This window comes from Paramisgurnus dabryanus, chromosome 19 (assembly GCF_030506205.2).
Source record: "Paramisgurnus dabryanus chromosome 19, PD_genome_1.1, whole genome shotgun sequence".
NCBI classification, from domain to species: Eukaryota; Metazoa; Chordata; class Actinopteri; order Cypriniformes; family Cobitidae; genus Paramisgurnus; species Paramisgurnus dabryanus.
Genome location: NC_133355.1, coordinates 9,095,825 through 9,123,655, shown reverse-complemented (window position 1 = coordinate 9,123,655; position 27,831 = coordinate 9,095,825). Strand labels below are relative to the sequence as shown.

General features: G+C 37.0%; 2 protein-coding genes across 3 annotated transcripts; one reads left to right on the top strand and one right to left on the bottom strand.

Moving 5' to 3' along the window:
* The first annotated feature begins 1,616 nt into the window (after window positions 1-1,616).
* Window positions 1,617-14,641, top strand: cacng8a (calcium channel, voltage-dependent, gamma subunit 8a). Of its 2 annotated transcripts, XM_065287915.1 has the most exons (6): window positions 1,617-1,683; window positions 4,218-4,478; window positions 6,413-6,640; window positions 10,716-10,799; window positions 10,909-11,049; window positions 11,343-14,641. In XM_065287915.1, exons 2-6 carry the CDS (start codon window positions 4,448-4,450, stop codon window positions 12,128-12,130), a joined length of 1,272 nt encoding a protein of 423 aa, XP_065143987.1. In that variant the 5' UTR covers window positions 1,617-1,683; window positions 4,218-4,447; the 3' UTR covers window positions 12,131-14,641. The 2 variants fall into 2 exon arrangements, with proteins under 2 accessions (XP_065143987.1, XP_065143988.1); XM_065287916.1 differs by lacking the exon at window positions 1,617-1,683 and having other exon boundaries at window positions 4,099-4,478.
* Window positions 14,642-16,566: 1,925 nt separating this feature from the next.
* On the bottom strand, window positions 16,567-27,071 carry cacng6a (calcium channel, voltage-dependent, gamma subunit 6a). Its single transcript, XM_065287914.1, has 5 exons — window positions 26,823-27,071; window positions 24,787-25,574; window positions 24,630-24,704; window positions 21,282-21,419; window positions 16,567-19,332 (listed from the first exon to the last, which is right to left on the bottom strand). The coding sequence occupies exons 2-5, from the start codon at window positions 25,190-25,192 to the stop codon at window positions 19,112-19,114; spliced, it is 840 nt and encodes a 279-aa protein (XP_065143986.1). The 5' UTR covers window positions 25,193-25,574; window positions 26,823-27,071; the 3' UTR covers window positions 16,567-19,111.
* Window positions 27,072-27,831: the final 760 nt, after the last annotated feature.

Sequence of the window (27,831 nt, the reverse complement as noted above, 5' to 3'; positions counted from 1 at the left end):
TGGGAAAACTGGATAGAGACGAAAAACGTGTAAAGGATACAAGTATGTACATTATATTGCCCTGTCACTCATTACAGTATGCAATCTGGATATAATTTATTGTATATGCATGTATCTTATGCCTTGAATTAGTCAAGGGAGTTGTATGATTATTTGGTTCATAACTTTTTATTCTGAAATTAACTGCATAGAGTTAAGTCTATTTAGTATTTAGTATATTTTTTTAGTAATGCAGTTATTTGCACCTTCAAAAGACCAAGGTTCCTGGTCCTCAGCACCAGGTAGGCAGATACATGTTGAATATGCTTATGGTATGGCTATAGTATAGTATAATCTCCTATTTTGATCTTTAATATCCTATTTCCCCCTCTTCTCAATCACATACATAAACATGTTAACCAAATAATACAAATTAGCTTATAAAACCAAACAGAATACCTTTTTTTCTTCAAACATATTTTTATGTAATTTTATGTATGTAAGCAGAGGAAAAAATTTAAATTATTATATTCTACAATTAAATAAGAGCGAGCACTTCACAAACACATACAGACAAACACCCAGGATGTAAATTGTTAAAGCCAACTTACAAGGGCAGATATCCTTTGCACTGTATAATGCCAAGCTATCATAAAATGTCATTTTTCATTCATTAATAGTGATTTTTTTTTCAATCATTAATAGTGAATAAATAAAAAGCTATTAAGATGATTATTAAGTGATATTTATTTGGAGGGGGTGCCCTTTTTCAGTTTCAGCACATGCCCCTCAAAAGGTCTGTGCACGGCCCTGAGGTTTATACATTAAGTAGACACTATTATCCAAAACAACTTAAAGATTCATCATCTTATATATATATCGAACCTTTGAACATAATTAGGAAAAAAAATATTAGATTCAGTTCTGACCCTGTGTCCCCAAACGTATGTTTTACCGCACAGTCTCAAAAAAGGTACAAAAGCTGTCACTGGGGCTGTACCCTTTCCAGGTGTACACATTTGCACCTAAAGGGTGCATATTGGTACATCAAAGGGACGTATTGTTTATATCTGTAACTAAATATTAGGACCTTTATTAGGGTACCATCCCAGTGACAGATTTTGTGCTTTTTTCTGACAGTGTACTTTAGTGTAATCTAAGTACAGTAAATGTTGTGCAAACTTGTTTCGTTTTAGCCATCCAAACTGGCCAATAAAAATACATATTGTTTTACCAATATCTGGATTATATGAGTTAAAGTCTATATTTATGGTGTTTACATGTTGTTCTGACTAAGATTGTCTTTTAAATGTCAAATAGGCATAGCGGTCGCCTTACCACATTCAGATTTCTTCTTTAAAAAGTCCATATGCTCCCAAAATTGCCATTGACCTCTGGTGAAATTTTCACGCTTTCAGTGTAGAAAAATAACCTAACAAAGTGTACAACAACAAGCATTAGTTGGTGTAGGCTATCACTCTCTGACAGAATATATTCTTTGTTTAAAAAGTTAAATCCTGTCAAGCTCTTCCTGGAGATCTGTGATTTATGTTTTGGTCAAAATTAAGCTACAAAGTCGTGTAATTCCTTCTTCACCATCCCCTAATTCATATTGAACACAACTGTCTCTTACCGCCCCCTCATTCACTGCCTCAAACAATTAAACGCAACAAAACGCAACAGGAATACCCGCTTCAACTAGAGGTAAGCCAGAAACTCAGAAATAATCAGCGTTTGCATATTTCATTCAAACCGCTACATTTCCAGCAAATTGGTTTATAGAAAATAAGAGATGAATTGTGAATTGAACGTTACATGGATGCTGAATTGCTTGTGGGGTCAGACGGTTTCCTGGATGTGATGCCTACGCCTTCGCTGGTTTTATAAGCTAAATAGGTTTCTAATTTATTTTCACGTAACGTTAAACGTGTTATTATTCACCTTCATACACACGATTGTTCGTCAATATAGCGAGAATAGGTCTGTAACCGCTGTTTGCACGAGCTCATTGGAGACACGCGCGCGAAAAGAACGTTTTGAATATCCGCGTCTCAGACAGCTGTCAATCATTTTGATGACCGAGGAGATCAGTCGATTGTGTTTTATGATGTATTATTTCATTTAACATCAAAACAACAACAACAACTTGACCGGCTGCGTTTGGCATTGCAAAATATCTACGTGTTGCATTAGTTAAAAAAATTCAGAAGTTGACGATTTAATCTTTTTAATAATTTACAAGTCAAATTGCATTCCCATGTATACTGTAGGCCAAATGCAAAAGCAGTGTACATGTACATACACATCAGTTTCTTCTGACGCTTCATTCATTCATTCGTTCGTTCGTTCGTTCGTTCGTTCGTTCGTTCGTTCGTTCATTCATTCATTCATTCATTCATTCATTCTCTCTCTCTCTCTCTCTCTCTCTCTCTCTCTCTCTCTCTCTCTCTCTCTCTCTCTCTCTCTCTATGTTGTGTGGAGACATTCCATGGACGTAATGCATTTTATAGTGCACAGACTACATATTCTATTCCCCTAACCCCAACCACCACAGAAAACTTTCTGCTTCTTCAGATTTTCAATAAACATCATTCTGTTTGATTTGTTTAACTTTGTTTCCTCATGGGGACCTCAAAATATCCCCACAAGGTCAAAAATGTACTTGTATTCCTGTCTTTGTGGGAACAGTTGTAGGGTCCCCACAACGTGATTACCAGATACACACACACACACCAAGACATCCTGGTGCTTATTGGGTCACGTTTATTTGCTCTAAATGTTTTAATGACATTTGTGCGGCAGTATTATTGTATGCAGTGTAAACTGGCTGTGTAGGGTGTGTAAATCAAATGGTTGTGAGTGATTTGTATAGGCCTATACTATTTCTGCCACGCCCTGAATCCACATTATTGCCATGCTATACTGTATGATATGGCCAGTAAGTATGGTAAGGCCACTGTTACTGCCCTACTTAAGTTCATTCAAATGTATGAGATTTTCAATTCGTGGAAGTATTGTTGTGTGAAGAAACTGGACTTATAGTAACAATATTTTATGTCATAAATTAATTATATGTTTGTTGTCAAAGTTATAATTAAGGTCATAATAATCAAATTTGAATTATTATTATTATAATGAAATGTACGTATAGAAATTAGGGATGCATAACCTTTAATCGCAATTATTAAAGTTTTTGTTTACATCATATATGTGTGTGTGTGAACTGTGTATAATAATTATGTTTATTTAAATATGCACACATGCATGTATAATTTTTATATAAATTATACGGAAATATACAAATGTATATACACATGCAAACATTAATTCAATATATACAAGCATGTGCATGCATTTATCTATACAAAGTAGTTCAGTATGTCTACAGTATACTGAACCCATTACCTTTGCGCCGCTAACTCAATGCTCCACCAGTTGAGCAACAGGAATGTTTTACATTTACATTATGCATTTTTCAGTTGCTTTCATACAAAGCAACTTACAGTGCATTGCAAGATATATATTTTAGTAGTAATTATATTGTTTTTTGTAATTATATTGAACTCATGGCCTATGGCACTGCCCAGCAATGTTCCTTCATTCGAGCTACAGGAACAGCCTAGGTCTTATTTTCATTAGCATTTATTCCAAATGCTTCAACTTTCTCTCTCTGTTTATCTGGCTGTGTTGGTTATCTCACCATTTGTGTTGCTGTTTCTGAGAATGAGCAGGAGTGACGAGTCTCCTAACATGCAGAACTCCAGTAAGCGACAGTTCGAGTTTGAGCTTGTCATGAGGGACAGATCAGCTTTCCTTGGTGTGCATGTCATTACCGCATTACCATATAGTCAAAAGAGAGCGCTGATCGAAGCCACCCCCCAGGTGGATTTTTAGCGTTCGTGACAGGCGACAGTTTCTCAAATCAGTAGGTACGGTATGATGAATCCCCCATCACCTCACTCACTAACATCACCGCCCTCCCCCAACTCACACACACCATCCTGTTCTGTTCTCGACTTCAGAATGTGCTGTTGCCATGGTGACGGACCGGCGCACGCTCCGTCTTGCTTTTTCTCTATTCTCTTCTTCTTTATATATCTCTGGCTCTTCCCGCAGAGGTATGGGCAACGTAACCATCTAGGTTCGCTGCTAGTTATACAAATACACCATAGTGCTTAGTGAACTGCCTTCTTTGAACATCTCATCTGCCCTTTCCCTCACCGTTTCTTTCTCCCCAGGAGAAGCGTAAGGATTCCTGCCATGCAATCTCTTTAAGAGGAGAAAGGAAGCCTAGAAAATCTACACCCACCCACAGGCAGGAGACGGGGAGAGAGAGAAAAAGAAAGAGAGGGAGAGAGAGAGAGAGAGCAGGGGGTGAAGGAAAGAGACAGGAATAACAGTCGATGGATGCAGCCTGGACGTTCTGGTCAGTACAATCTTCTGTGACAAGGACCAGAGTGCTGCAGGGATGGACGGGAAGGGAAGACACATTCCTCCAGGTAATCGGAGCTCATTAATGGCCACCAGACATGTGAGGGTCTGTATGTCCATTGTATGTCCGCATTGTTTGTGGCTTTTGTCTGTAGATGCTTCGCACCTCTTACGGTCTTACCAATGAACTTTCTTGCAAACATCTTCACAAAAGTCTTCACTGTTGTTAACTTGGTCTTGAGATGTTACTCCATGCATGCTGCTTTGGAAATATTGCCCCGGTTTATTTTGTTGTCGATGGCTAACATTGTCTTGTCTATGAATATTTACAGAAGGAAGGTATTGAACACATCCCTAGTGTATGCTTACAGTATATCTTTGTCCATAAGCATTTTTATCTTTTTTATATGTAAGATTAAATAAGTAAAATCTGCAGGTGTTTATAATTGAAAATGGAGGCCATTTACTGGATATTGCATATTTATTTAATATTATTTGTTTCATTTCTCCCCAAACCAGTTCTTTTGTTTGTTTTTAGGTATTAATATTGATCATGAAATATTGATTGGATGTACAGTAGGATTGTCTGAAAGATTTTATTTCAGCTATGATTTCATCTTGATTTATCTTCTAAGAGAAAGCATTAAACCGTTGTCCAAAATACATTTGTCCGGATCAACATGCTTCAATCAATCCATATAAAAGCTTTATCCATGCAAAAAAATGCTGTAATTAAGCAAAAGTAACTCTCAATGTTTCATAATAAATGCCTGGAACTATATTCTCAATGGGACAAAAAACAGCACTACTGTTATGGCCTGAAAGGTATATGACCTATTGACCGCTGCATCATTTTGTGATTTTATTGTAAATTTATTTGCCCTTAAGCTAGAATACTAGTATGAATATAAAATATCTTTAAGATCAACTTTGCATTACTCTCTAGTGTTGCATTAGCACGGAGTACTTATCAAAATCTTTGCCATTGGGCCTGTTATTGAATTAACTTTAAACAAAGATTTTATGTGAAGATAGCGCCGCATTTCATTTAATTCCACATCAAACATGTTACTCCAAGACTGCACTGGTTTAATTATTTAAATCAAAACATCTCACTTACAAAGTGTGCCCTGAGACCCGCTCATGATCTTAGTAACCTATATTTAGGTGCGGTGACATTTGTACTTTGTGTGGAAAGGTTCAAATTGTCTTTGCAAAATGCAATGTGAACTGATCTTTTACCACTTGATATGTCAGGCAGCCAGACTAACACTCATTGTGTCTCTCTAGTTTAACCCTATCTGACTTTCTTTTCCTGTGATACACACATTTGCTACATAATATTTTAAGTCTTAGCTGCTCTTTTCTGATGACAATAATTCAATCATTAAAGGGACACTCCACTTTAAAAAAAAATTCATATTTTCCAGCTCCCCTAGAGATAAATATTTGATTTTTACTGTTTTGGAATCCATTCAGCCGATCTCTGGGTCTGGCTGTACCACTTTTAGCATAGCTTAGCATGATCCATTGAATCTGAAAATCGCAACTTTTAGTTTTCCGTCGGTCTTAGTACACGATGTAACTACAGAAGAGTCAAGTTTAAAATAAGGAAAATATCCAAACTTTTTGGTTATTTTTTATCGCGATGCTAATGGTCTAATCAGATTCAATAGATTGTGCTAAGCTATGCTAAAAGTGGTACCACCAGACCCGGAGATCAGCTGAATGGATTCCAAAATGGTAAAAATCAAATGTTTAACTCCAGGAGAGCTGGAATATGAGCTTATTTAAAAAAAGTTGAGTGTCCCTTTAATGATTAGGGTAGCCAAACAATATTTTAAAATAAGATTTTCTTTAACCATATTGTTTAGCATAGTCTAAAGACTTTTTAAGAGCATCACAGCCCCTAGGAACAATAAACTTTTGTAGGAATTGAGATTAACCTTAATCTCTTTAACCTTTTCTGTGATTCCTGTGCTCCTTTGTTCCTCTTTTGTAGCCATGGTGTGGTGTGAGCGGGGAATTCAGGTGCTTCTCACCACTGTGGGAGCATTCGCAGCCTTCGCCTTGATGACCGTGGCCATTGGCACGGACTACTGGCTGTATGCTCGGGCCTTTATCTGCAACAGCACTGCCAACTCCTCTCAGGATGACCCTCATAACAAGGACAAGAAGGATCCGGGAGCCCTCACCCACTCCGGCCTCTGGAGGATTTGCTGCCTGGAAGGTAAGTGAACTTGTTTGTTTATGTGGGGGTGGAGGAATGGGCCACGTATGTATGAGAGGGGGGAAATCATGCATGAAGGAGGTCCCCACCTGTGCAGTATTCATAAGTGTTTCATACACATTATAATCTAGAAAGAAAGTAAGAGTTTGTTTCCAAAATGTAATAAATTTATTTTTACTAATTTCGGTAAGACGTGTTTTCTAAACCAAGAAAGTAACAAGATGAAAACCACTAGTAACAAACTTTCACATAGCATCTTTAGGTTATAATAACATAAAAAATTCAAATCCATAATTTTATTTTCAAAAATGTATTATAAAAACAATAAATCAATAAATTCAAATTTTTTTCCAAAATGCTATAAATCTATTGAATCAATATATAAATGTGCATTCATCTTTGCCATGTTATATTCATTTAGTTGAGTATACACTGATTAAACATTGCTGATTTTATACTTGGGACGTCGTCGCTGAACTTTTTTAATAGGGATCAGCTGTAAAATGTTTTGTTCCTGCTCGATTTTCATTGACTTCAAGTAAAATTATAAAAAAAATTCATAAGATCCCCTGGGGTCAATGTGTTAGCATGACAGAAGCTTGATGCTGTCGGGAAAACAAGCAACAGCCGACATTTTTCCGTCGCCCGAGTGGCTTACATTTCTTCCTCGCCACAGAAAACCACCACAGGTTTATCAATGCCATCAAAAGTATTATTTTGTTTTTGTTTGTTTGTTGATCACAAAGTACAAAGTAGATGCGGAAAACTAGGATTTTGTGTGTATTCAACGTGCCACAATTGTTGTGTACAATGCGTGTATGGTACGCTGTGATTTGTTGAGCGAATTTATTGCGTTTTGCAGAGGACTGGCGTTTATCGCGTTTTGGGAAAAAGGGCGAAAAGATGAATTATTAAGAATTGACTTTTTAATACTGACTTGATAATGTCACGACACGGGTAGGAGAGACAGGACGCAAACGCAAGGTTCCAAATAAATAACATTTAATAATAAAAACACGAGGGCTGACAAGGTGAATACAGAAACTCAGGAACATGAACACAGGAAACAGACAGGGTATCGAAGACAATGATCCAGCCGTGAGCAAACAGAAGACAGAGGTATATATACACACAGACTAAATGACAAACAGGTGTGATGAGGCAGGTAATTAATCAATGAATGTCCAGGTGATAACAATCGGAACAGAGACAAGACATGACACGGATTAACCGTGACATTACCCTCCCCTCTACGAGTGGCTACCAGACACTCACATAAAACACAACAAAAACAAAGTCTGGTAGCGAGAGTCCAAGGGAGGGGTGGAGGGCTTGGGGACCCTGGCGAAGCCGGCAGCCGCCGGGATGAGACCAACAGGACGGTTGGCCGGACTGCGCCAGGAGAACCGGAGCGATCGCTCCGAGAACCGAGGCAGACGAATTACCCCCCTCCTGGGAATCGTCGACGATCAGATGCCCCCGGAAATCATCTCCCATCCCCTCGCGGAAACGGAGACCCTCGGTAGCCACCCCGGGGAAATGATCGGGCGTGGTCCGTTCCGGATCCCCCTGCGAGCAGGATGGTGGTCCTCCGAGGGACCGTCGACGACGACTCAACCGTTGGGGGACCGCCTGGGCCGATCCTCCTCCCGCAGGAGCGAGCGATCGCTCACGGTGGTCCCCAAGAGACATCGGGACTGATGGGGAATGAACCCCGATGTCACTACTCCCCCTCGACGAAACTCCTGGGGGAGCCGCCCTCCGTGAACCTGCTGCGTCCAGTTTGGCTGGATCATTCTGTCACGACACGGGTAGGAGAGACAGGACGCAAACGCAAGGTTCCAAATAAATAACATTTAATAATAAAAACACGAGGGCTGACAAGGTGAATACAGAAACTCAGGAACATGAACACAGGAAACAGACAGGGTATCGAAGACAATGATCCAGCCGTGAGCAAACAGAAGACAGAGGTATATATACACACAGACTAAATGACAAACAGGTGTGATGAGGCAGGTAATTAATCAATGAATGTCCAGGTGATAACAATCGGAACAGAGACAAGACATGACACGGATTAACCGTGACAGATACATTACTGATTTTGGCGGTAACTATTTTGTTTTAAATGGCGTTTATCGCGTTTTAGAACCAAACTCTTCAAATACAGTTGGATTTATTTCTAAAATATTAAACCAAATATATACAGTGATTTCATTGGTTCACTTGTATCATAATGCGAAACTACCAAAAGCACCCAATCCTAATTTTTCTCTCGATTACAAAATTCGAGATGACCAGACATGGACATATAAACATGATTTGTTTACGAATTATTAATTATTATATTGCTGTCAGTAATTCTGTGAGCCTGGAGACTGCCGTGTACATTATACATTTTTCACTTAAAGGTGCTGTGTGTAGATTTTAGCAACATCTAGCGGTGAGATTGCTCTCACCCCTCCCTTTCGAAACACATAGAGATACACATAGAGAATATTTATGTTATCGTCTGAGGCAACATAGTGAGGAAACGAGCTATGTAGAGCAGTTTGTCCATTTAGGGCTACTGTAGAAACATATTGGCACAAAATGGCAACTTCCATGTAAGGGGACCGGCTATGTATAAAGATAGAAACGGTTCATTCTAAGGTAATACAAATGTAACATTTCATTATATAAGGTCTTTATACACCACTGACAATATAGTTATGTGCATTTCTGTCAAAAGATCCTCCTTAAATTTACACACTGCACCTTTAAATGTGTGATATGAATAAACAGTGCTCATAAACATCTGTTTAAATAATATCCTCTATAGAAATGAGTGAAAGCTTGGACTCAGAAACAGTAATCCTTACATTTTGACTTAACAAGCCCATACTGTAGCTTAGGGCTTAAACATTGTTGAAAGCCTCCATGCAGGTCTTTTTACCCATTGGGCTCTAAAATGCGGGGTGTTTAACCTTCATACCTCTCTTGCTCAAGCCAATCCTCAAGAGACGGTTTTTAAACAAACATGAGCTGTATTTTTCCATTTACATTAGAAACCTAGAGGAGTACATGTCAACGGCTATGATTATGTGATGAGTCATTTTAAGTCAAAGGTGCCACGCAGCGCTCTCATTGGATTTGCGGCATAATCAAACCAGACAAAAACAAAGTCATTTTGCCTTATAATGTTGCTCATTTCGGTCCTCTGCTTTGTATAGCACAAATCGGTAGCGTTGTAATGGGAAACGTGTCTTCAGAGTCTTAACTCAACATTTACGCTTAGTCATCTTTACAAAAATACAGAAAGTCGTGCAAAAGATTATCACAAAAGATAGCAAAGCTTCTTATTATTGTTAGATACTTTATATCAAGAATTGGAATGTCAGTGCAAAATTTCCATTGACTGTGTCTAAGATAGAAAATGCTTCCTGATGTCCCACAATTCGGAGGCGACGGAGCATTTTTATGTCCATTTTATATATTTTAGCTCACTTTATCATTAGAAGTGATCTTAGGATGCATAGAAAGCCTGAAACTATTTTCTTTGTACACAAACAGTGTCTGAATTTAGCCGTTAAACAGCCTTGGTTTCAGACACAACCATTAAGCTGTCGCACATAAATGCTATAAACAAGCACAATGCATTAACAAATGCCATCCTATAGGTTAAAATTAAGCCCTGGAAGATAATGGGCATATAGTATGCAATGCCATCATGTTATCTAAAGTGAGCGGCTTATATCACAAGAGAGCACTGCTTGACACCTTTGACCTGTGATGACTCATAGCAATTGACATCTACTCTGAATCCATTTCAAACAAAACACCTCACAGTCTGTCTGACTGCGATCTCTTGAACTCCATTTAGAAACGTACATTTGGCAGATTTCCACTTTAAATAATAGGGAAAGGAAAAGACACACTAAGACGGTAAAAGATGAAGCCAGATTAAATCTCACATCAACCATGTGCTAAACACCAGGGCATGGTGCCAACCTAATACATTATTTTTTATTTTTTTTAGAAAACTGCACGTTGACACTTTTAAAGGATATTTCAGTCTCTCTTTCATTTTCAGGATTGAAAAGAGGAGTGTGTTCCCAAATTAATCATTTCCCAGAAGATGCTGATTATGACCAGGATGCTGCCGAATACCTTTTACGTGAGTTGGGAATGTTTTTTTTGTGTGCAATATTCCAGAGTCTGTTAGATGTTTTGCTGTAATCGAAGAATAAAAAGCATTGCACTAAAATGTTTTTTCTTTCTTTCAGGTGTAGTCAGGGCCTCCAGTATATTCCCTATCCTCAGTGCCATATTATTGCTGCTAGGTGGAGTGTGTGTGGCATCTAGTCGGTTCTATAAGACCAAAAGACACATCATTTTGGGAGCGGGCATTTTGTTTGTCGTGGCAGGTAATGTTTCTCACATCAGATCTTAATATAGATGTGGATGCAATACTGTGGGTGAATTCATGAAACATTTGTGCACTTTTAGTGCAAGCATGCCTCTTTTTATGCAAATTAAGGTTTGTCTACTTTCTTTAGTGAATCAGGTGCTTAAACAACACACTCAGCCGACAGCAAATATACTTGCATTATGAGCATGCGCATTTCTTTTAGTGAATCCCCCCCCTAAAATGTTTAAACTCTTCTTTTGTGTTAAAACGTGTCTTATAAACAAAACCTTTTGTCTCAAACTGGTCTAGGTCTGAGCAACATCATTGGCGTCATTGTATATATCTCAGCAGCGCTCAGCGACATCTCTCCCAAAAAGGATGAAGACAAAAAATGGCACTACTCCTACGGCTGGTCGTTCTACTTCGGCGGCCTGTCATTCATCCTGGCGGAGGTGGTGGGCGTTCTGGCTGTCAACATATACATTGAGCGCAACAAAGAACTGCGCTGCCGTTCACGCACCGACCTCTTCCGCAGCACGACCTCCGCTGTGTTGCGACTGCCCGGATACCGCTTCCGCCGGCGCTCTTCGCGCTCCAGCTCACGCTCCACGGCAGAGCCGACCCGCTCACGTGAGCAATCCCCAACCTCAGGCATGGATCCCAAGAACTTCGGTCCGCCCTTGGCTGCCGGCCCACCACCGTTTTCGGTAGCCACGCTTCCCAATCCTCATACTCACTCCGGAGGAGGGATGGGGGATATTTCGATGTACACGCTGGGTAGGGAAGGTAAGCCGCCCATGTACGGCACAGTCGACCGTGCCACGCTCTACCAGCTCCATAATTACTTTCCAACGAAGGAGGGAGGTGGAGGAGCACTCATGACGGGTACGCTCCCTTCCCTCTCCAAGTCTAACCTGGCTGCGTCGGCCAACGCGACCCTCAATACGTCGTCTTCCTCCGGCCCCCAGCAACCGCCCCTGTCGGCTGGATCCTCCGCAAACATGGAGAGGGATCGAGGGATGGGAACCTTGGATCGACTGGGCAAAGGAGACAGCTCAAATACTAACACTCTCAACAGGAGAACAACACCTGTGTAATGACAAGAGGGTCGGGAAGAGATTGAAAGATTTTGTGTACTGGGAGTAATGGGGGGTGGAGGTAAGGTAGAGAATTAAAAAGCAACAGCGAGAAAGGGCTGAGAAACAAGCGACATCTACTTTCAAGATGAAACAAGAAGGCAATACATCCTCTTTTTCCCTCCATTTCTGTTTTCGAACACGGTGACTCAAGTAACAGAATTCCATCCGCACTTCTTATTGATTCATGTTGAAATACTCGATGTGTGTGATGGTGATCTTTGGTTCTTCAAACTCTTTCAATTCCAGTGCTTTATCATCAGGTTATGCCTGTAACTTATTTAGCATTCCAATATAGTTGTCGTTTTTTATTATTATGGTATCGTTGTTATTGCTCCGTTAACTTATACAGTACATTTTTACCGAGGTGTTATTTTTTTGCACAATTATCCATTTAACTTATTTCCTTTGATAAACTCAAACTGTGATTTTTTCCTTGCACATGTTGACACTATATTTTATGATGTCATTCAGTGTCAAGCATGTGTTTATTTGCGAGAGTGTGACTTATAACATTTTTTAGTTTTTACAAAGATTGATATTTAGACCTGTGGACTTTTTCATTGTAATCTTAAGTGTAGACGTAGTAAAGTCTTCATATGAATATATTTGATTTCTCATTTAACAGTCTTAATATCGTTATGACGGAATAATGTTTATAATGAACTACTGTTGTAGGACTGGAAGTAAAACAGAGAAAAGAGAGACAGAACAAAATAGAAGTGAAAGGCATTCATTTCAGGGGAGCAATATCTATACCTTAAAAACCTCACAGAAAAGACAAAAAAATCTATTAAATATATAGGATATTATAAATATATATATATATATATATATATATTTGTGTGTGTGCGTGTGTGTGTGGAACAACCTTTTGGGTAAAATAAAATATGATATATTCTATGAATGTGTAAAACTGGGATCTATGTGCATATTGTTAGCAGTTTTCACTGCAGCGTTTTATTTTCATGTTTGTAACTTTGTATGCATGGTTCATATCCAATATATGATATATTCATAATGCTCTGCCTCCCGGCTTTTGTGCATTATGTCTAATGTATGTGGTAATACAGATGGATAGGATGACAGAGGTGGGTCAAAGGGTTGGCATCAAGAGAGATTTTTAAAGAGTGTATTTTTATAAAAAGTCATTATTTCTTGGATGGGGTGTACAGCAAACCAGCGGACTGCCATGATCACCTGATGTTTGCTGAGCATTGTATCATCTGCCATCCTTTATAGCGGAAACATGTGTTTACACAATGTACCTGTTTGTATGAACAAACTTTTATACAGTAGCTGTATGGCAGCATCTTTCTAAGGCAATTAAAACTAAAATGACATGTAGATTTTTACAGTTAAGCCTTAGCATGTTAGCACAACATTGCATTCAAGGTATAGCCTACATTTTATTAAAATTTGTATTCCCTGGGGATCAAACCCATGACATTTGCACATATCAAAATGCTCTATGAGCTACAGGAAGACGCATAGTAGCATGCACATAAGTATTGTATGAAATAGTCTATTTTATTTTAGACTCATTTGTATCTCAGATATCATTGAAGGCAGCATAATGTTGTCGCCAACCGTTTCGAACAACCTTTACATCTAGAGGAAGTCTATGCAAAGGCTAATCTCCAGGAGTTGAATACAGGAATGAGGTGTCTCATACGCACACACACACAAACACTGTAATTATAAAGAGAACAATGCATTAATGCCCACGCCTCGCTCAAGGGAAGGACAGGACTGAAAGTGACACGCTTGCTTTTATAAAAAATGCTGAATGTGTGTGCGTCCATCTTACAGCAGATTATTTGCTTTAGGTCCTCTATCCATATGATTCATGTTTCAGTTTAAATCAGTACCAAGAGTTCATACACTGTAAAAATAATATATAGAGTATTTATATTTGCTGGTTTAGATTTTAAGTAGAAATTGCATTTACAGGTCTTTTCAATTGCCTTTTTAAATCTTTATTAGGTGCGAGGACCCCATTGTTCTTTAAGGAGTTAATATTATTATCTAGATTTGAGCTGCTGCTGTAACTTATACATATAACAAATATAGCTAAAATAAGTATCAACTTCAACTTCATTTTATAATTTAACAGCTTTTAAGGGTGTATCAAAACTTCATCCTTTTCAATAAAAAACACACACATAAAACTTACGTATACAAACACATAGCAGCTACTGTATATGGTACTGTTTTTATGGTACTGTTTTGTACGGCATAATAAAATTGTTAATTTATTTTAGAAATCTTTACTGTAAAAAATAAATAGTTTTTACAGTAAACAACCTCCATAAAAATACAGATGACATGTTAACAGCTTTACGGTTAAAAATTGTAAAAATACAGTTACATTTTTTCAACGTTTGTATATTTTACAATTATTAACTGTGTATTTAATTTACTGATATATATGTCTGTTTATATGAATCTGCTTTGTACTGCTTTTTGTTTTTACATACAGTATCTTACCACCATAACACAGGTGGTAAAATGGACAGCCACATGCTGAATCAAGCATGTTTCATGTTTATCACAAGTGGCCTTTTCACAGATCGCTATCACTATATGTAGAAATGGTTTACAGTGTAATTCACACAAACACAAAACACCTGGATGGTAATGCATGTGACATGAAAATAATGCTAGAAACATTCATTAAAAACACAGGTTCACATAAAATCTATGTAACGGATAAAAATGCAAGAGGAAACATAATTATTTTAATTTAATATTATCAAATGTGAAGAGTCTTGCAGGGAATTGTGAGAACGGCCTTTTAATGTTTTTTTACCGTAAAATTTTACAGTGATTTATATTTTTAACTTACAGAAACCATAATTTTAATAATCTTTTACCATATAAAAGTACAGTACATAAATAATTCAGTTGAATAATTAAATATAATCAAATGTGAAGAGTCTTGCAGTGAATTGTGGGAACGGCCTTTTATTGTTTTTTACCGTAAAATTTTACAGTGATTTTTTTTACTTTCAGAAACCATAATTTTAATAATCTTTTGCCATATAAAAGTACATATATAATTAAGTTGAATAATTAAATATAATCAAATGTGAAGAGTCTTGCAGGGAATTGTGGGAACGGCCTTTTATTGTTTTTTTACCGTAAAATTTTACAGTGATTTTTTTTTACTTACAGAAACCATAATTTTAATAATCTTTTGGCATATAAAAGTACATAAATAATTTAGTTGAATAATTAAATATAATCAAATGTGAAGAGTCTTGCAGGGAATTGTGGGAACGGCCTTTTATTGTTTTTACCGTAAAATTTTACAGTGATTTATATTTTTAACTTACAGAAACTATCATTTTAATCTTCTTTTAATTATTTTAAGTACATAATATAGTTGAATATTATAGAGATTTCACCATAAAATATATGGCAATTCACACCTTTTACTTTCTAAAACCGTACACTTTATTTTACCGTAAAATTAAATGTACCTGTAATGTTAAATCTATTATTGTTTTTAACATATATGTCAAGTTTTTTAAAGTTAAACAATAAACAGGTTTTTATCATAGCATTTTATCGGGGGTAGAAACATGCATACGCCAGTTCCCACGCAAAAGTTGTGATCTATAAAAAACAAACTTGATGGGAGAATGGGCTTGAAGACTTGGATCTAAGGGAGATTCATGTATGCACACTTGCAGGTGATCTGTGTTTTTTAAAGGGAACATTGCTTTGATTTATAAGTCTTTATATTATTTGGCTTATGCCATTTTTGGCTTTTGTGCATACATAGACTTTTAGTAAGGATCCTACGCACAGTTTTATAAATGAGACCCCTGCACCTTCTAAAACTGCTTTATATCGTGTACGTTTCAGATCAGATATCCCATAAACACGATTGACAATCACAAGCTGACTGAAGGTGTTGGCGTCATAACAAGGAGCAACAAGGGCAGATTTAAAGATAGGAAGAACATTAACAAGACTATGTCTGCAACTCATCAGAAGATTTAGTTGCTACAGTATGTGGCTGGCATAATAATCTAGGTCACTATGAAAGTAAAGATACCCGATACGTAACCAAAGCTGAAATTAATGAGAACCTCCCTTGGCGTATGTCAATCAAGGTTTTGATCTTAATCAAATCAGCAACACAACCCATGAGATGGTCACATTATAAGGTGAGACAAACATAAATCATGATAGGTTTAGGTGGCCATGCATACCAGAAGGGAACCGCTCTGAATCAGAGTTGGTGTTGCTTATGTCCTCTGGAGCGCAATTGGCCACGCTCTAAATTTAGAGGAAAGCTGTGGAGAGGAAATGAGACGGATGGGATTGACAGTGAGATGGAAATCTGGAAAGAGATCAAAAAAAGAAATTACATGTTTTTTGTGACAGAAAAATAGTTTGGTGCTGTGTCGATTTATTGTAAGATTAAATATGCATCAATTCCATTGAGAAAACAGTCAAAATCATACAATGACTGGCAGTTATGGATATCAAATATGTGAAACATGTACAGATGGAAATAAAAAGCAACAAAATTTCATTTCACATCTTGACAAGTGCTGAGGTGCATGTAAGAGGTATGCATAGATCACGCATGTATGCTGTTCAATAATAGACAACGAGGCTATATGAATCAATAATAAAACAAAAATACATCAACAGATCCACTCAACAGTTATACACATTGAAAGGGTTTTTCACCCAAAAATCATTTAATAATCCTTGTGTTATTACACCATAATTTCTATTAAACCATCAACCGTGCGTTTACCATCATTTATTGAAATATCTTCTTTTGTGTTGTACAGAAAAAAGTAAATGATGACAACATTTTCATTTTTGGTTAAACTATCCCTTTAATATCACAAAATAAATTCAATAATTTTGATTAAAAAATTAATATCCACAGTAAGACCTTTAAAATCACAGCAAAGTGGTAAAACATATTTAAGAATTTCTCCATGTTCCCAGAGAAAAAAATAAAATATATAGCATATATAAATCTGTAAATATATTGTATATCTTTAATGTGAATCAAACCACTATAGTTCAAAAAGATTCAACCAGTATGTATTCTTTATTAAAAATAGTATATACATTATATATTAAATATTGTATTCATGCTAATTAATGCTTAAACATGAGTGTTTATTTTTCAGTTTTTGAGTTTCGGTTTTTGAACACACTCCCTCTCTCTCTACTTCCATGGAATGTACAACCACTAATTGGCTGATTGATTGATTGATTGGTGGGTGGGTTGGGTTTATTAAAAGACAGGTGATGAAGATTACTGAATGAGAGCCTTTAAAAACCCCATGAAGGCGTTCAGTGAGAAAAAAGTGAGTTTGTGTGTAAGAAAAATGTGTGTGGAGCTTTGTGTGTTATATTTAAGAAAGGATGAATGAGTAGTATTATTAGTGGTTTAGTGCAGAGTATATGCAGGTATACACCCACTTCTTTATTTGATAGCTGGGGTATACTTTCTTCTACTTAAATAAAATAAAAAATAAGTGTGTTTAATTAAGGGTGTTTAATGGTGCTTTATTGACAAGGGCATGTCATTCAATGTTATGGCCTAACTTGGCATAACTAGTTTGCAATGGGTCTCTTCCTTTCAAAGGGCTATCTATTTTATCTCTTAAAACAACTTCTACTGTATTTCACTGTAAAAAAATAATAAATTCAACCTACTATTTTCAGTTCTGGCTTACAAAAATTGACATGACTTATAAATTCAAGTTGAAATGGTTTAACTCAATTTTAAGTTAAAGTAACAAAAATAGGGGTTGATTTGACAAAAAATGCTTTGAATCTTTTTACAGTGTACATCTTAAATGCACAGTGCTATTTATTTGCATTTTGCATTTTATTTTCCTGCCTGCCTACAAGAACAGATTGGCAACCATTTATTGGGTCAAAACCCACCTGTTGAGAAACGCTGTGTACTATAAATAACATTTATATATTAAATCGGTCTCATTCATAAAATGTTAATATAACCTTTTCCTAGCAAAGCTTAAAATATCTCTTGCAAAATATCACGTTACCCAACATCTAAACCATCAGGTTTACCAGCTTTTTCGTATGATTTGAATATAGCTTATATAATCTAAAAATAATTTCTTCTTTTGTTAATTTTAAGGTATGATTATCACATCACTGGACTTTATCCTTTAAAGGGGACAGAGAATGAAAAAACATTTGTACCTTGTCTTTGTTGAATAATGGTAGTCTACCCGCATTCAGGAACATACAAAAAGTGCTAAACATGCTAAACATCTCAGTCTCATAGAAATTCCTCTTTTAGAAATGTCAGCCAGAAAACGGCCCAATCTGAAAAACTGATGCTTATGACATCACAGGCATCTCACTGCCCCTCCACTTTAAAATAATGGGTTACATTTTTTGAGTGGCAGCAAAGTCAGCCAATCAGTAATGAGATTAAACCAGTAGGGGGAGCCAAATAGGTGCAAAACCACTTGTTTAAAATCCCCCACCCTAATAGAGCTATCTGAGAGAGGTTTTTATGAAGCTTCTAAGGCATTACAGACCCAAATTTTTTTGTCTAAATGTCACATCACAGAACAAGGATAAATACCCCGTTCAATCATTTTATGTCACCTTTAAGGATCTAATCCTTTAATGGCATGTGTCTTTTGCCAACAGGCCTGGCACACCTCCTGTACATTTCCTTCAGTGCCAACTCTCATCTAATATTCATGCTACACATCGCCAACCACCAAACAAAAAAACAAAACATTAGATAATGTTCAATTAACACATTCTGGGACATTAAGGCTTTTACCAGTGGATAAGAACTCCATGAATTCTTCTGCCTCCCACATTCTCCAAGACTGCTGGGAATACTGTTATCCGTTCCACAGTTTGAACAGGACAGTGCAAAATTAGGCAAAGTCCCACTCAGCCTCACTCCTAGATATCACTGTTCTTTTTAGGAAAGCACTTTTCCCAAAGACTGTATGGAAGAGTAAGGATCCAAAACAAGGCCCCAGCTATAATAACCAGAGCTCCAGCGAAGCCCATGCATGTCACTGACCATGACATTTTATGATGTAGAGGGATGGATTGGTCACTTGCCAAGAATGAGAGCACTGATTGGTGGAAAATAATTAGACACACAAAGATTAAGACACCTGGTGAGAGAGAAAGAAAAGAAAATGACAATTTGCTCTTTGCATTAAAAAACTGTCTAATGTTTCTTTAAACAACCACAGTAGTATAGTCATCGTCTTGGGAATGTGTGGCTTTATGTGGCTTGCACAGTGAGTGGGTTGTGTGAAGTCACTGGCTGTTGTGTTGAATGGCCATTTGGTATTGCTTATTGCAATACAATTATAAAACATCTTTTGTTCTTACAAGACAATAAAAATCAAATCTATTTTATTTACTATATTTCCTATAAAAAAATATTCGATCTTGAGATTATTCTTATCTAGGGTGGGTCCAGAAAGAAGAGTAAATGTACCCTATATCACAGCAAGAAAGGAATATATACACCATCTAGTGTATAAACACCGCAATACCGCTTAATATTTTCGGTCAAAGGTGAGTTTGCATCAAACATTCATCATTTATAGGAAGAAACCTTTCCACGTCAAAGCGCGCTCAATCCCACAATGCACCTCGGCTTCCATAGAATTGAATCGAAAAGGGGAATCTCTTGTGGATTTTTATAATCATGGGAATTTCTCTTTGGAAAAGAGCTATCCTGACGTGAAAAATATCGCTTTAAGACATTACTTTTGTACCTTTTTATGAAAGTGAGTTTTTGGCGTATGACAAATACAGAAGGGTTGCAATTTACCTCAAGTTACTTGCAAAACTAAAATCACATTTGAACACCTTAATAAGACAATTATTTAAAATTAATTATTTTGTAAGGAAACCAACCTGAAACTATAAGCTTAATGTGTTGCATATTTTTTAAATATTGATGAACAATTAAATGTAGCCTAAGTGAGACTGTGTGGATGCGTTCATAGGGATGGAAGGTACAGAAGGATGATTATTATTTGGAGATGCTCTTGAGTAAAATCGTACCGTAACATCGTACAGTACATGCTGTGTACAGCTTGTTCTGTTTCACAGGTACATTTACTGTGTTATATTTCCTAGTACTTTACACAAGTCTGTATTAACTGTGTGAGTGCTGTGGTGCACTTTTCTGTTTTTCTGTTAGCTAGACATCTTTAGATATCCCCCATGGCATGATGGTGAAGCACTAGTAAAGTGTTTTAAATTCAGTTAAGATGATGGTGTACACAGTGTTTTGCATTTACATTAAAGTAACAGTATGTAGGATTGTGGCCAAAATTGGTACTGCAATCACACAGCTGGTGGACAATATACAAAACGACAACATAAACATCAGTTGAGGACTGCAACTCCACTTTTTAAAGCAACACTATGTAGTTTTTTTACCTTTAAATAATGTCTCTAAAATTATTTCAGTGATAGAACAACTTTTAACTGGACAAATTGTACTGTTGCTGCAACCTGAGCAGCCTCCTAGCTGCTACAAGCACACTCTGAAAGTGGCGGTGGAGGGTAGGAAACACAGCCCTGCCCCTCCCCCTGCCTGGAGAAGAGTGTCTGATACCAGGCACTGTTGCGCTTTTCAACCACATGGGGGAGCTGTAAGTCATTTTCACATGGAAACTACACAGTGTTGCTTTAAATTATAATATCCTGGCTAGACCACTGTTGTCAGTGATATAAGTATTTGAAATGAAAATTATTTCTTAATGTCTAGTGACATTTTAGGGCCATTTAATGATTAATTGATATACATTTCTTACATACTGTTCCTTTAACATGATGTAGAAATACAGTATGGCTAAATTTAACCATAACTATCTATTTATTTTACAGAACACAAAAATTTTCGATGCATTGTTGATTTACAGATATTTATCTGAATTTTAGCAAATCTTGGTGCTCCAGAATCTAGTTCAAAGCTTTCCCAGCATACTGAAAGATCTTATAGCAGCACAGGTTAGGCTCTTTATTTTTTTTATTTTTTTTGTGTGTTTTCACATGTTTTTGACTACAGTGCATTTGTAATTTGTTAGGAATTCATTACCTGATATGATGAAGCAAACAGAGGCTGGCTTCAAGAAGAACTGAACACCTTTGCTTATTGCCATAATGATGCAGATGGCACCCGTAGCCATCAGGAAAAGGCTAAATATGGCAAACATGGCCGACGCTACTGTCAGATCTAAAGGGTGAAAAGAGATTTTAATCACTTTATGTACTGTAGCATATGCTAGAGCCCAGTAAATATGCAGGTGGTTATATAAAGTAATTGCAAGTAGGGCTGTCACGATTATGAAATTTGTTTGACAGTTAATTGTTTAATAAATTGTGATGATTATGACGATTATGCCTGTTTAGGGCTTTGACGGTTATGATGATTAATTGTCTGTTTTATTGCTTTGACATTTAACTCTCATAAGTTTTTTGTTTGTTCATGAAATAACTTTCAGACATTGTTGTGATTAACTTAATTAAATATTTTTTGCAAGGTAGTAAATAAATATTTATACACAATACATATTTAAAATATTTTTTTTATGAATATATATAAAAAAAACCTGAAAATTCTGCATAAGAAATAAAAACAAAGTGTCTGAAAAACCGAAAGAAAAAAATTCAATCAAAACAAACGGACTAAATCAGATCAGGCCTTAAAGGAATAGTCCATTTTCTTAAAAGAAAAATCCAGATAATTTACTCACCACCATGTCATCCAAAATGTTGACGTCTTTCTTTGTTCAGTCGAGAAGAAATTATGTTTTTTGAGGAAAACATTGCAGGATTTTTTTCCTTTTAATAGACTTTAATAGAGCCCAACATTTAATACTTAACTCAACACTTAACAGTTTTTTTTCAACTGAGTTTCAAAGGACTATAAACGATCCCAAACGAGGCATAAGGGTCTTATCTAGTAAAACGATTGTCATTTTTGACAATAAAAATAACAAATATACACTTTTAAAGCACAACTTCTTGTCAAGATCCGGTCGTGATGCGCCAGCGTGACCCCACGCAATACGTCATGACATCAAGGGCCCTATCTTGCACCCAGCGCAATTGACTTTGTCAGTGACGCATGTATCATTCGTATTTTGCAACGGCGCACAGCGGGTTTTTCCCTCCACAGACGCACGTCTACAAACTAGGGAATGAACTTGCGCTCCCTGGGCGTTTCAGCGCAAAAAAGAGGCGTGTTCCGGCGCAAACCATCCCTGATGCTATTTTGCAGTTTCAAAAAACAATTGCGCCACTGACCAGAAAAAAAAAGTTTAAAGTCAGTGGCGCGTTGCGCGTTGTTCATTATGCTATTTTAAGGGCGCATGCTTGACCATAATGTATAGCGTGCACAACGCGCATACACTTTGCATCTAATCTACACAGATGCAACAGTTATTTTTGCAAATCATAAATTGTTACACTAAAAAATATTAATACACGAGATAAGGGGAATCATAGTGGTGAGCATTGTGGTGATAGTTTTTATTTATTGTGTGGCTGCGTTAAAAAATTCTCATGCAAATAACTTTTTAATTAAAATATTTTTTTTTGATTAAAATATTTTCATAAGTTTGTTGTGTGGCTGTATTACGTTTATTTTATGTAAATAATAATTTAAATGTTTTCATAAGAAACCTTAATGTATATGAACTTGATTTGTAAGTGTACTTTGGGGTTGGACCTTGCGTTTCTTGGGTCCGATTTCAAAGCCCCCAAACCCTTTCAGCGGTGAGGGTGGACGCAGCGATGTCCTCTGCTGGCGGCAGGTCCTGAGGCAGATCCACCTCCCGTTACACGGCGTGCCCGATTTATGCTGGCTGTGAACCGCTCCTGGCGTGCGCCTGGTAAATCCGTCATAATAATAGCAACCCGCCACGGAACTTGCGCCCTTGCGTTTAAAGGGAATGTTGGATAGCGTTCTGATTGGTTTATTTTTGACGTTACGCCCAAACCACACCTATGAATAATGAACCTACTTCAGACCAACCCCTTATTGATTTGCGCCCGGCGCAAGAGTTATTTCTCACGCCGGGAAAATAGCAACAGCGCCCAAGATCCGCCCACAAACTCACTTGCGCGTTGCGCTTCGCACTTGCGTTTCAGATCCTTAAAATAAGGCCCCAAGAGGTCACAGAGGAAGAACGTGAAGCTCCGCCCCAGTGTTTACAAGTGTTGAGAACGAGGACCATTTCTACGTTGTTGTATGTTAACTGATACTAATTAATGTCTTTGTGGCAGTTTATTGTTTACAATGGTCCGCAAATGTGCGTTTTATATATGTAACACGTGACCTCCCTACTTCACTACGCATTTACGTTAGGTCGCGCTGGACCGGACCTAGACGAAAAGTTGTGGTTTAAAAGTGAATATTTGTTATTTTAATTGTCAAAAATGACAATCGTTTCGCTAGATAAGACCCTTATGCCTCGTTTGGGATCGTTTATAGTCCTTTGAAACTCCGTTGAAAAAAACTGTTATGTTTTGAGTTAAGTGTTAAGTGTTGGTGTCCATTAAAGTCCATTAAAATGAGAAAAATCCTGCAATGTTTTCCTCAAAAAACATTATTTCTTCTCGACTGAACAAAGAAAGACATCAACATTTTGGATGACATTGTGGTGAGTAAATTATCTGGATTTTTCTTTTAAGAAAATGGAATATTCCTTTAAATAGTATCCAATCATATAAGGTCATATTTGTACTGGACCAAGTGTCTGTAGCTGCAAAAAAATTAATTCCTTACAAATCCTTAAAAATAGCATCCTTCACATTCCTACATTTTTGGAATATCTGTTTTGGTAATGTTTTACCTACTTGCAGTTCAGACTTATCAAAGTTTTGCAGCATTTCTTTAAATGCTGTTTTTCCACTGTATTGAATGGCTATGGCTTTGTAATGTATCGCATTACACCTTCAGGTAAGGAGCGCTTTCTGATACGGTCTTATTTCACACGCTCCCCCTTGTGTTTTTAAATAGATGTGCAATCATTGCGGTGATCTGAAGTCAAACAATTGCGGTGAGGTCTTTTATCATTGTGACAGGTATATGCAGGGCTGCAACTAACGATTATTTTCATAACCAATCAATAAATTTTTTCGATTAATTGAATAATTGTATAAAAACATAAAAATAACTAAATTATATTTTTCACTTATTATAGCTAATAAGGCACTAAATTAGGGAATTCACGTGTAGAAGTGTACTTTTAAAAGTGCAAAAGCCACACACTACTACAGAGAATATAATCTTTTTGATATTTTAAGCATTAAATAAATAAAAACAAGTTTGTGCAGCTTTTAAATTGTATAACACATTCGATAATGAAATTAAGGTAGAGTTACAGTGTTGAAAGTATGTTACACAACTGGCAGTCACAGGGATTGTAAGATGTCTCACCCTTTTCTGGCGTTTTCTGAAATAGGACAATGTTCTCACCAGTGGTGTAGAACTTAAAGAAGGTGCAGTTGGATTCTGTAACAAGATCCAAACAGGCAGCGTTATTTCATCAGATAAAATTCTAGCACTTTTACACATCCGCAAGTAACGGCCTTACCTCCCTGTGCGTGTAAGTCCAACGGCCCACAACTCTCCCGTTTCGGGTCGATATCTGACACCGAGAAAGTCTTGGTACAGCATTTCCACACACCAAAATGTGCAGCTAGACAAGTCTGATTGTTGAAGAAGCTCTTCGATGGTGCAAGTTCCACCCAAAATTCAGTGCCCACCCCTAGCACAGTTAGCATGATGCCAGTTACGGCCATGAAAAATGTCAGTTTGATCTTGCCCTCCTGGCTTTCGCTGATGCCATCACCAGAACTGGAGAACGTTCGGTGCCTCTGTTTGCGTCTTGGCCCGCGCCCCATTAACCCTTCCAGCCCACCAGCAGGTTGGTGCGCACCGGCAAGTGCATTGCCCGGCCTCACCTCTTCATCCTGAGTGATGAATGTGGACCACATCATTGATTTGATTTGCGGTTTTAGACAATCCGTTAGGGAATGACAAGCAATGGCTTATGTTAAAAAGGCATCCAAGTCCATTGAAATTAATATGAATATAATTTAGACTAATGTTTATATTGTAGAGGTGATGGAATATAAATGCTTTGTAAATGGTGCAGGCACATAAAAGGATCTGGCAGGGGATGTTATTGATGTTGTTAAAACCAGAATGGACCGCTGATGGAAGCTGGGAGGTGCAGGGAAGGAAATAAAACGTAGAAGGAAGGTGTTGTCCATTCGCACAACATTTTTAGACGTTGTGGATACAAATGCTATAGAGCTTGAAGATGTGAATGATGAGGAGGAGGAAATGATGAACTCAGCAGTTGATCAGGGGGTTACTCTAAAAAATCAGAATATGATCAAATATAAGATCAGAACATCTGTAATTCATATATGTGACACTGGACCACAAAAACACTCATAACATTTAGCAATAGACAAAAATACATTGTATGGATCAAAATTATTGATTTTGTTATGCCAAAAAATATAAAGATAATTTTCCATTAAGATATTTTGTAAGTTTCCTATACCGTAAATATATAAAACATTTATCATAAGTAATATGTTTTGTTAAGGACTTTATTTGGACAGCTTTTAAGGTCATTTTTTTCTATTTTTTTGCACCCTCAGATTTTAGAAAATCTCGACCAAATATTCTCATCCTAACAAATCACACAAATCAATGAAAAGTTTATTTATTCAGCTTTCAGGTTATGTATAAATACCAATAAAAAACATTATGACCATTTTGTGGTCCAGGGTTACATTTATCATTTTGCTACATTATCTATATAAACCTTTATTATTTTTGTATAGACAGAAATTCTATTTACAGACTAGTCTACACATTTTTTGTGCAGTTATTTTTCACAGTTTGCAAAAAAGACATTCGGTCCAAATGATTTAAATAAATTGTTTCCCATGCTGGTTCATTATTTTGTTGTCATAAATTTTTTATGCACAAAAATGCTGGGTTATTTTCAACCTAGCTTTGGGTCAAAGGCGACGAACCCAACCTATTGGGTTGTACTTTAACCTGTGCTGAGTTCCTTCAACCCAAAATGCTGAGTTGTTTTGTCACATATAAAAATTTTCTGGGTTAATTTATATCCCAGCTGAAAAAAAAACAGCATTTTTAGAGTGCACTTGCCCCTTGCAACTAAAACAACCTATACCAAAAGACTTTATGCCACAAGTCCCAAATCTCTGATGCAACGTTTAGTACAACAAAAGTTTCCTCTGCTTTTGTGGTAGCACACACAGCAGACTTTGTATATACAACATGCTATATACAGTATATATGTAAAGATATTTCATGCATTTTGTATTTGAATCAATACATTTTCTAGTGAAAACTATTAGTTAAAATAAGTTCAATGGTGGAGCAGTACAGAACATCCTAACACCACTACATGGGCTTTGTCACCAGCTTTGGGAAACCCAAACACGTGACGTCTTTGTTTGTTGAAGTATAACTAATGCTGTGCTAAGTATGCAAGTTCCAAGAAGATTTTTAACATATTTTGTCGTAAAACCTGACAAGTATGTATAAAACAAATCTCAACAGTACAAACAAGTAGCTGACCTGACAACTGTTGAGTACGTGTTGATCGTTTTGCAGATGGTTTTCTCAGAGACAGGCCAAAAGTGAGAGTTTAAAGAGAGAGGACGTCGATTTGGCACCCTGTTACCGTTTAGCATTGGGGTGAGGGGTGTTGATCACGCCCATGTCCGGGCATAAGGATATGCCTGTCTGTGTCCGTCAACTGTTACTTCATAACTGTGTATGAGATTTCAGTATACGGTCTCCATGTCAGTCCGATGTTTGTATCTTGCTGGGTCTCTATGCATACATGTCTGTCAGTACGCATGCGAGCATTTCTCCATTCTATTTTAGAAAGCCACCTGTTAATAACATTAAAAAGGCATGGCACACAGCCCGTTTGGGAGTTGAGGTTATGAGGTGTGTGTGTGTGTGTGTGTGTGTGTGTGTGTGTGTGTGTGTGTGTGTGTGTGTGTGTGTGTGTGTGTGTGTGTGTGTGTGTGTATGTGTGTGTGTGTGTGTGTGATTCTAGGAAAATGAGAGCTGGAATTCTTGAGGTACCTCACGGTCAATATATCAAGTAGAGCAGTTAACTTTAAATATTGGTTACAACTGGCCGTACAGAACAGTTATATAAAAGAAAATGACTAGTTTGGTTCCATAAGAACCTTCAACAATCACAGAAAAACTCCTGCAGAACCACAAAAGATTATTTGTGGTGAATAAAATGTGCTTCAAATTTAAGAAATTAAGGAGCTCACATGCAAAAAAAAAAAAACGCTAAACGCCACCTCGGTCAAAAATGAGATAATTGTATGGACTGAATGCTCTTTGCACATGTTATACCTTGAATATGTTAAATGTATCAAATACTTTCACTTCAAATACACCCGATGCCAGCCTCAGGCCATTTAGAAATTTTGTTTGCAGAATCCGTTAAATGCCTCTATTTTTGTTTTACAATTTCCGGCAGAATCCTCTACACTCAAAAAAATGATTCATTGGATTAACTCAATAAAATTGTGGGCAGGATTTCCATCCAATATGAATG